Source organism: Copadichromis virginalis, linkage group LG5, assembly GCF_057382275.1.
Source record: "Copadichromis virginalis isolate Kocher_CV1m ecotype Utaka linkage group LG5, C_Virginalis_male_GT1.1, whole genome shotgun sequence".
Classification (NCBI taxonomy): domain Eukaryota; kingdom Metazoa; phylum Chordata; class Actinopteri; order Cichliformes; family Cichlidae; genus Copadichromis; species Copadichromis virginalis.
This window is the reverse complement of record NC_140622.1, coordinates 14,839,177-14,848,416: the sequence shown is the minus strand read 5'-3', so window position 1 is coordinate 14,848,416 and position 9,240 is coordinate 14,839,177. Positions and strand designations below refer to the sequence as shown.

Genomic DNA, 9,240 nt, shown 5'->3' with positions numbered 1-9,240 from the left:
CATGGACATATTCTAAAACTTTAGAAATTATATATCGTGTGATGAAAAAGAATGTTCCAATTTGTATTTTAAGTATGTTTCAACTAAGAGATGGAAAATATGATTTGAGAGGGTCTTATAAGTTTGAAATGTCACGGGCTGCGATGGCAGACCGTGGAGTGGCAATGAAAGTAGGGCCCAAAACGCGAGACTCTTAGCGAAGGACAGTGGATTCATTTACAGGAGGTGAAAAACACACAACTATATACAAAATCCCAGCACTGTGGTCCCGTGGTGATTCTCCCTGAATCCCACACAGTGCAGATGTCCGTAAAAGAGAAAGGTGGCGACTCCAAAAAAACTCCAATTCCCACACCGTGACTTAGAAACACACTCCGCTCCAGATTCGAGTTCTGACTCAAGGATCCAGCGTCGGCCTCAGCTCAGCTGCAGTCTTAAATGCCGTTCCCTTGACGAGCGTAATCTGCTGCAGCTGGCAGAGGACGACAAGCGGCAGGTGTGGCTGTCTCTGGAGCAGAAACACTTCCAGGTTCGCAGTCTCCTCAGCGAACCCACACCTCCGGAAGCTCACACGGAGACACATGGAGAAACGGAGAGCAAACCAAAACAACACACGGAAAACATAAACATAAACATATACTGAAAATACATGAGCCCTGGGTCCCTAGACCCAGGCCATGACAGTACCCCCCCTCTAAGGGTCGGCTCCCGACGACCCAAAACAAAACAAAAACCACAACCCAACCACCCCAGGGCGGGCGGCGGGGGGGATAACAGGACGGAGGGCCGGAACCAACCCCCAAATGACCAAATAGTTCATCTCAAAAGTCCCAGAGGCTCAACCGCGACTCCAGCGGAGGCACAAAACAGTTCAATAACCCCCCAAAACCGTGGCGTGAGAAAACCAGTTCAGGCGGCCAGTAACTATAACACAAGAGTTCAGGTGGCCTACCTCGGGTCCCGTGATAGCAACGGAATACTTCAGGCGCCCTGCAGTGTCGCAACAGCTCCGGCGGGCGGCCACGGGTCCGGTGGCAGCAATGTGACAGCTCCGGCGGCCGACCGCGGGTCCGGTGGCGGCGGCGTTGCAACAGCTCCGGCGGACGGCCACAGGTCCGGTGGCGGCGGCGTTGCAACAGCTCCGGCGGGTGGTGGAGTAGAACGGCCCATAATCCCCGACGTGCTGGACATGGACGGCATGGAGGGCGTGGATGCGGATCCTGCACACTGACCCCCTGCTCAGGCTGAGCGGGTCCCTCCGGCACGCCGACCTCCGGCTGTGGCTGAGCGGGTCCCTCTGGCACGCCGAGCCGCTCTCTTGATGGTGGGCGCTCCTCCCGCACGCCGGGCTCCCGCTCGCTGAGCTCCTGCTCGGGCAGCGCGAGCTCCTCCTGCGGCTCACGCTCGCTGAGCTCTTGCTCGGGCCGCGCGAGCTCCTCCTGCAGCTCCCGCTCGCTGAGCTCCTGCTCGGGCAGCGCGAGCTCCTCCTGCGGCTCCCGCTCGCTGAGCTCCTGCTCCGGCAGCGCGAGCTCCTCCTGCGGCTCCCGCTCGCTGAGCACCCGCTCCGGCAGCGCGAGCTCCTCCTGCGGCTCCCGCTCGCCGTGCTCCTCTGCAGGCTCCTCTGCAGGCTCCTCTGCAGGCGGCGCGGGCTCCTCCCGCTCGCCGAGCTCCTCTGCAGGCTCCTCTGCAGGCTCCTCTGCAGGCGGCGCGGGCTCCTCCCGCTCGCCGAGCTCCTCTGCAGGCTCCTCTGCAGGCTCCTCTGCAGGCGGCGCGGGCCCCTCCCGCTCGCCGAGCTCCTCTGCAGGCAACGCCGGTCCCTCCGGCTCGTTGAGGTTCTCCAGCAGCGGTGCGGGCTCCTCAGTGGGTGGCTCGCTGAGCTGCTCCGGCTCACAGAGCTCCACAGCTGGCGACGCGGGCTCTCCCCGCTCGCTGAGCCCCTGCTCGGGCTTGCTGAGCTCCTCCGGGTCGCTGAGCCGCTCCTCCGGCTGCGACGCGGGTATAGATGGTTGTTGATCCAGAGGTGAAAATGGCGATGCGGAAGCTGCAGGTGGTGAAGATGACGGTCGAGCGGGTGATGTGGATGGTGAAGCCGAGAGTTCTGCGGTCGCTGCAGTCTGATGGGACGCTGGTGGAGAAGTAGCTGCAAAGGGCGGAGGTGATAATGGTGTGGCAGCTACTCGTGGTAGACTGGACAGCGATGTAGAAACAACAGGCGGGTGACATAATGGCAGGGTAGTTCCAGCAGGCATATCAGCCTCCAACTGAGGATGAAGACGAGAGGCTGACTGGACTGAAGACTGAATTACTAGCTGGGTGACTGGCTGTGTTACAGCTACAAGCTGGGCAGCTGGCTGTGCTACGGCTACAGGCTGGGCAGCTGGCTGTGCTACGAGGTTAGCTTTCACACAGTCCAGTGAATAAACAGATGAGGTGAGTGAAGATGAATTGTCCATATGACTCACCACAGCCGGCTGTTGGAAAGTTTTAGAGTCTGGCTGCGGTGAGGCACGCCGGCGGCGCAAGCGTCGCTTCTTTAACGATGCCGGGGCCAGCGTATCAGGCTGAGGTTCCACCAGCCGGCCGGACAGGAGAGCAGCTGTGTGATTTTGAGCTGCCGGTCCTTGGTCCGCTGACTCAGCAGGTGCCGCAGAGGCGAGTGGAGATGTGGTGAGGTGCAGAGGGCGTGTGAAACGTTTCCCCCGCAATGGAGGGTCCAACGAGAGAGCTGCAAGCGACGGCGGGGAGGCTATCTGCCTATGAAAAAAGAAATAGGCAGCAAGGGCTCCCAGGGAGGTTGCCACATCCTCCTCGCCCGGACAGCCCACACCAAACAGCTCAAAACAGGAACTTTCCCTCAGCGTGGTTATAATCGAAATTAGTCTCTTAATGTCCAAAAAGCTCACAGATAAGGTGATTGATGATAGGAAGTAATCAAAAAATACGACCTGTAAGTGTCTCTGATGAGGATCTGCCCTCTGGAGCATGCTCCGACAGTAACTCCAGAGCTGGGCAAGCAACTCCTCCTGTGAGACGGTCCCTGTGTCCGCTGGGCCCATGATGGCTGGATCCTTCTGTCACGGGCTGCGATGGCAGACCGTGGAGTGGCAATGAAAGTAGGGCCCAAAACGCGAGACTCTTAGCGAAGGACAGTGGATTTATTTACAGGAGGTGAAAAACACACAACTATATACAAAATCCCAGCACTGTGGTCCCGTGGTGATTCTCCCTGAATCCCACACAGTGCAGATGTCCGTAAAAGAGAAAGGTGGCGACTCCAAAAAAACTCCAATTCCCACACCGTGACTTAGAAACACACTCCGCTCCAGATTCGAGTTCTGACTCAAGGATCCAGCGTCGGCCTCAGCTCAGCTGCAGTCTTAAATGCCGTTCCCTTGACGAGCATAATCTGCTGCAGCTGGCAGAGGACGACAAGCGGCAGGTGTGGCTGTCTCTGGAGCAGAAACACTTCCAGGTTCGCAGTCTCCTCAGCGAACCCACACCTCCGGAAGCTCACACGGAGACACATGGAGAAACGGAGAGCAAACCAAAACAACACACGGAAAACATAAACATAAACATATACTGAAAATACATGAGCCCTGGGTCCCTAGACCCAGGCCATGACAGTACCCCCCCTCTAAGGGTTGGCTCCCGACGACCCAAAACAAAACAAAAACCACAACCCAACCACCCCAGGGCGGGCGGCGGGGGGGATAACAGGACGGAGGGCCGGAACCAACCCCCAAATGACCAAATAGTTCATCTCAAAAGTCCCAGAGGCTCAACCGCGACTCCAGCGGAGGCACAAAACAGTTCAATAACCCCCCAAAACCGTGGCGTGAGAAAACCAGTTCAGGCGGCCAGTAACTATAACACAAGAGTTCAGGTGGCCTACCTCGGGTCCCGTGATAGCAACGGAATACTTCAGGCGCCCTGCAGTGTCGCAACAGCTCCGGCGGGCGGCCACGGGTCCGGTGGCAGCAATGTGACAGCTCCGGCGGCCGACCGCGGGTCCGGTGGCGGCGGCGTTGCAACAGCTCCGGCGGACGGCCACAGGTCCGGTGGCGGCGGCGTTGCAACAGCTCCGGCGGGTGGTGGAGTAGAACGGCCCATAATCCCCGACGTGCTGGACATGGACGGCATGGAGGGCGTGGATGCGGATCCTGCACACTGACCCCCTGCTCAGGCTGAGCGGGTCCCTCCGGCACGCCGATCTCCGGCTGTGGCTGAGCGGGTCCCTCCGGCACGCCGACCTCCGGCTGTGGCTGAGCGGGTCCCTCCGGCACGCCGAGCCGCTCTCTTGATGGTGGGCACTCCTCCCGCACGCCGGGCTCCCGCTCGCTGAGCTCCTGCTCGGGCAGCGCGAGCTCCTCTTGCGGCTCACGCTCGCTGAGCTCTTGCTCGGGCCGCGCGAGCTCCTCCTGCGGCTCCCGCTCGCTGAGCTCCTGCTCGGGCCGCGCGAGCTCCTCCTGCGGCTCCCGCTCGCTGAGCTCCTGCTCCAGCAGCGCGAGCTCCTCCTGCGGCTCCCGCTCGCTGAGCTCCTGCTCCAGCAGCGCGAGCTCCTCCTGCGGCTCCCGCTCGCTGAGCACCCGCTCCGGCAGCGCGAGCTCCTCCTGCGGCTCCCGCTCGCCGTGCTCCTCTGCAGGCTCCTCTGCAGGCTCCTCTGCAGGCTCCTCTGCAGGCGGCGCGGGCTCCTCCCGCTCGCCGAGCTCCTCTGCAGGCTCCTCTGCAGGCTCCTCTGCAGGCGGCGCGGGCTCCTCCCGCTCGCCGAGCTCCTCTGCAGGCTCCTCTGCAGGCTCCTCTGCAGGCGGCGCGGGCTCCTCCCGCTCGCCGAGCTCCTCTGCAGGCAACGCCGGTCCCTCCGGCTCGTTGAGGTTCTCCAGCAGCGGTGCGGGCTCCTCAGTGGGTGGCTCGCTGAGCTGCTCCGGCTCACAGAGCTCCACAGCTGGCGACGCGGGCTCTCCCCGCTCGCTGAGCCCCTGCTCGGGCTTGCTGAGCTCCTCCGGGTCGCTGAGCCGCTCCTCCGGCTGCGACGCGGGTATAGATGGTTGTTGATCCGGAGGTGAAAATGGCGATGCGGAAGCTGCAGGTGGTGAAGATGACGGTCGAGCGGGTGATGTGGATGGTGAAGCCGAGAGTTCTGCGGTCGCTGCAGTCTGATGGGACGCTGGTGGAGAAGTAGCTGCAAAGGGCGGAGGTGATAATGGTGTGGCAGCTACTCGTGGTAGACTGGACAGCGATGTAGAAACAACAGGTGGGTGACATAATGGCAGGGTAGTTCCAGCAGACATATCAGCCTCCAACTGAGGATGAAGACGAGAGGCTGACTGGACTGAAGACTGAATTACTAGCTGGGTGACTGGCTGTGTTACAGCTACAAGCTGGGCAGCTGGCTGTGCTACGGCTACAGGCTGGGCAGCTGGCTGTGCTACGGCTACAGGCTGGGCAGCTGGCTGTGCTACGGCTACAGGCTGGGCAGCTGGCTGTGCTACGGCTACAGGCTGGGCAGCTGGCTGTGCTACGGCTACAGGCTGGGCAGCTGGCTGTGCTATGGCTACAGGCTGGGCAGCTGGCTGTGCTACGAGGTTAGCTTTCACACAGTCCAGTGAATAAACAGATGAGGTGAGTGAAGATGAATTGTCCATATGACTCACCACAGCCGGCTGTTGGAAAGTTTTAGAGTCTGGCTGCGGTGAGGCACGCCGGCGGCGCAAGCGTCGCTTCTTTAACGATGCCGGGGCCAGCGTATCAGGCTGAGGTTCCACCAGCCGGCCGGACAGGAGAGCAGCTGTGTGATTTTGAGCTGCCGGTCCTTGGTCCGCTGACTCAGCAGGTGCCGCAGAGGCGAGTGGAGATGTGGTGAGGTGCAGAGGGCGTGTGAAACGTTTCCCCCGCAATGGAGGGTCCAACGAGAGAGCTGCAAGCGACGGCGGGGAGGCTATCTGCCTATGAAAAAAGAAATAGGCAGCAAGGGCTCCCAGGGAGGTTGCCACATCCTCCTCGCCCGGACAGCCCACACCAAACAGCTCAAAACAGGAACTTTCCCTCAGCGTGGTTATAATCGAAATTAGTCTCTTAATGTCCAAAAAGCTCACAGATAAGGTGATTGATGATAGGAAGTAATCAAAAAATACGACCTGTAAGTGTCTCTGATGAGGATCTGCCCTCTGGAGCATGCTCCGACAGTAACTCCAGAGCTGGGCAAGCAACTCCTCCTGTGAGACGGTCCCTGTGTCCGCTGGGCCCATGATGGCTGGATCCTTCTGTCACGGGCTGCGATGGCAGACCGTGGAGTGGCAATGAAAGTAGGGCCCAAAACGCGAGACTCTTAGCGAAGGACAGTGGATTTATTTACAGGAGGTGAAAAACACACAACTATATACAAAATTCCAGCACTGTGGTCCCGTGGTGATTCTCCCTGAATCCCACACAGTGCAGATGTCCGTAAAAGACAAAGGTGGCGACTCCAAAAAAACTCCAATTCCCACACCGTGACTTAGAAACACACTCCGCTCCAGATTCGAGTTCTAACTCAAGGATCCAGCGTCGGCCTCAGCTCAGCTGCAGTCTTAAATGCCGTTCCCTTGACGAGCGTAATCTGCTGCAGCTGGCAGAGGACGACGAGCGGCAGGTGTGGCTGTCTCTGGAGCAGAAACACTTCCAGGTTCGCAGTCTCCTCAGCGAACCCACACCTCCGGAAGCTCACACGGAGACACATGGAGAAACGGAGAGCAAACCAAAACAACACACGGAAAACATAAACATATACTGAAAATACATGAGCCCTGGGTCCCTAGACCCAGGCCATGACATGAAATGCCTAAAGTGAGAACCAATGTTAAGTATAGATGTGTGTCAGTTTTGAGAGTGAAATTATGGAATGGACTTAATGATGAACTGAAGATGTGTTTTTCTTTGTCATTCTTCAGGAAGATTTTAAAAATTTGTATTATAATTTTTATGGTGTCAGACTGAGCGGAGGTCTTTCCTGAGCTCCCGCCGCCACTGAGCATATCCTGCTTTATTATCGATACGTTCTGTACAACCTTGAGGGATAAAAACAAGAGTCTGTTAAAATGCCTCCTACAAGAGCTGCAAAATCTGCATCCAACAAATCCCCTGAAGAATCAGAAGCGAAAGAGGGTATGTCGACGAGCACAGCTACCACTCCAAGTACACCGGACACCGACGCGCTCGCTGCGGAAATATCAAAGACAGTCGTGGACAAAATATCTACTATGATGGAGAATAAATTCGACGAGCTCTCATTATCACTAAAAAGTATATCGGCACAACTGGAATTAAATTCTCAACGGATCTCTGACATGGAGAATCGCATTTCGACTGCAGAAGACTCGCTGTCAGGTATGGAAACTAGACTGGCTGATATGGAGACTAAAGTGAATACTCTTATGGAAAAATGTCTAGACTTGGAGGGCCGGAGCCGAAGAGACAACATTGTAATTCTGAATTTAAAGGAAGGCACTGAAGGTCGTGAACCGGTGAAATTCCTCGAAGGCTGGCTACCGACTTTGTTGAGTATTCAAACTAAACAGGGGAAAATCAAAATCGACAGAGCCCATCGGTCCATTGGATTATCAAGACCTAATCACCCTCGTGCAATGATTATTAAGGTGCATAATCCGGTAGACAAGATTAGGATCCTCACTGCAGCTAAAGATAATGGCCCCCTGACTTATGATGGACAGATCATTCATATTCGACAAGATTTGGCAACCGGAGTAAAAGAGATGCAACGTGCGTTTAACGGAGTGTGCCAAAAACGTATCCAGAAAAATATGCGCTTTTATATGCGTTATCCTGCTACACTTAACTTTTCTCACGGAGGAAACAATTACTTCTTCCGTAAATCTGAAGATGCTCTTGCTTTTTTGAACAATTTGAGTTAAATTGAACACCGACAGCAATTGACTGAATATGATTAGCTCTATTACGGCACTTAAATATTATACATACTCTTAATTTAAGGATACCCAGTCCATGTTAAGGTATATTGGAACTGGAAGTTGTACACTTATTAAGGAATGATTTAACTGTCCCGTCCCTTCTTATTTGTTTTTTCTTACAAACTTTATAAAGTAAAACATGTTTAACTCAGAAATATAAATGAGGTTCTCTCGGTGGCATGCGGGAGTTTGGACAGGAAGTTTTGTTTCTTTTCTTTTTTTTCCCTTTTTGCCTCTCTGTCAGTGACTTTTGCTCGGTTTCACGAGACCAAGTTTTCTTTTTTGATGGATTGTAGGATCGTTTTTTGGGGGGGAGGGAAGGGGGATTTTAGGGGTTGTTTTTTTTTCCCTTTTTTTATCATTAATATGCGTGGTTATTGTTTCTGTTGTTTGTTTATTTATTTTTTCATGTTTGTGTCTATATAATGTATCTAAAATTACCCGCATTCCCTTCTATGGAAACATCTGTTTGCTTAATTGCAGTAGCGCACTCCGAGAAATGGTTTCCCACACATCATGTTATAATAGAGGGGGGAAAGAAACTATAACAAAAGAGATTGAGCTGATATGACTGACCTTAAAATAATTTCTTTAAATGTTAAAGGGCTGAATAATGTTGTTAAAAGACAAAAACTTCTTTCATTCTTGAAAAAGGAAAAAACACAAATTGCCTTACTTTCAGAAACTCATTTAAATGATTTGGAACACTCAAAACTAAAATGAAATTGGGTTGGCCAAGTTTTTTACTCATCATATAACACAAAAGGCAGAGGAGTAGTCATCCTTATCCATAGCAAGTGGCCTCTAACCATAGAAAAAGTCATAAAAGATAAGGAAGGATGCTACATTCTTATATCTGGTTTCCTATTTAGAGAATCTGTTTCTATAGGATGTGTTTATGGTCCAAATTCAGAAGATGTCTCTTTTTTCCCCCCCAATCTCTTAACCCATGTTTCAGCCATAGCTTCCCCATATTTGGTGTTGGGAGGTGATTTTAATTGTGTTCCTGATCTTAGGGTTGATAAATCTCCACCAGGGAGTGAATTGTCACCAAGAAGCATTAGACTGAAAGAGTTCTGTTCTGATCTAGAAATTTTTGATTCCTGGCGAGTAGCTCACCCCACAGATAGGGACTTCACCTTTTTTTCTTGCCCCCACCAGAGTTTCTCAAGAATAGATTTGTTCCCGTCATCCAGGACGGTATTGGATAGGATGGAAGAGTGCTCAATAAGGTCTTGTCCATTATCTGATCATTCAGTAGTAAGTATAAATG

General features: G+C 54.0%; 2 protein-coding genes across 2 annotated transcripts; both read right to left on the bottom strand.

Annotated features, from left to right (window-relative positions):
• Positions 1–397: 397 nt before the first annotated feature.
• On the bottom strand, positions 398–3,056 carry LOC146709157 (uncharacterized). Its single transcript, XM_085457937.1, has 3 exons — positions 1,233–3,056; positions 953–1,183; positions 398–508 (listed from the first exon to the last, which is right to left on the bottom strand). Exons 1-3 carry the CDS (start codon positions 3,054–3,056, stop codon positions 398–400), a joined length of 2,166 nt encoding a protein of 721 aa, XP_085314063.1.
• A 284-nt stretch (positions 3,057–3,340) lies between these two features.
• Positions 3,341–6,248, bottom strand: LOC146709156 (uncharacterized). The gene is made up of 3 exons (XM_085457936.1): positions 4,176–6,248; positions 3,896–4,126; positions 3,341–3,451 (listed from the first exon to the last, which is right to left on the bottom strand). Exons 1-3 carry the CDS (start codon positions 6,246–6,248, stop codon positions 3,341–3,343), a joined length of 2,415 nt encoding a protein of 804 aa, XP_085314062.1.
• Between the last annotated feature and the right edge of the window lie 2,992 nt (positions 6,249–9,240).

Bases quoted from the DNA above. Each gene is read 5' to 3' on its own strand.
- LOC146709157 (XM_085457937.1), bottom strand. From the start codon at position 3,056: ATGGGCCCAGCGGACACAGGGACCGTCTCACAGGAGGAGTTGCTTGCC. The intron at 1,184-1,232 runs GTCAGTGTGCAG...GTCCATGTCCAG, and splicing joins CCGCTCAGCCTGAGCAGGGG to CACGTCGGGGATTATGGGCC. The intron at 509-952 runs GTAGGCCACCTG...TTTCTGCTCCAG, and splicing joins TTGCTATCACGGGACCCGAG to AGACAGCCACACCTGCCGCT.
- LOC146709156 (XM_085457936.1), bottom strand. From the start codon at position 6,248: ATGGGCCCAGCGGACACAGGGACCGTCTCACAGGAGGAGTTGCTTGCC. The intron at 4,127-4,175 runs GTCAGTGTGCAG...GTCCATGTCCAG, and splicing joins CCGCTCAGCCTGAGCAGGGG to CACGTCGGGGATTATGGGCC. The intron at 3,452-3,895 runs GTAGGCCACCTG...TTTCTGCTCCAG, and splicing joins TTGCTATCACGGGACCCGAG to AGACAGCCACACCTGCCGCT.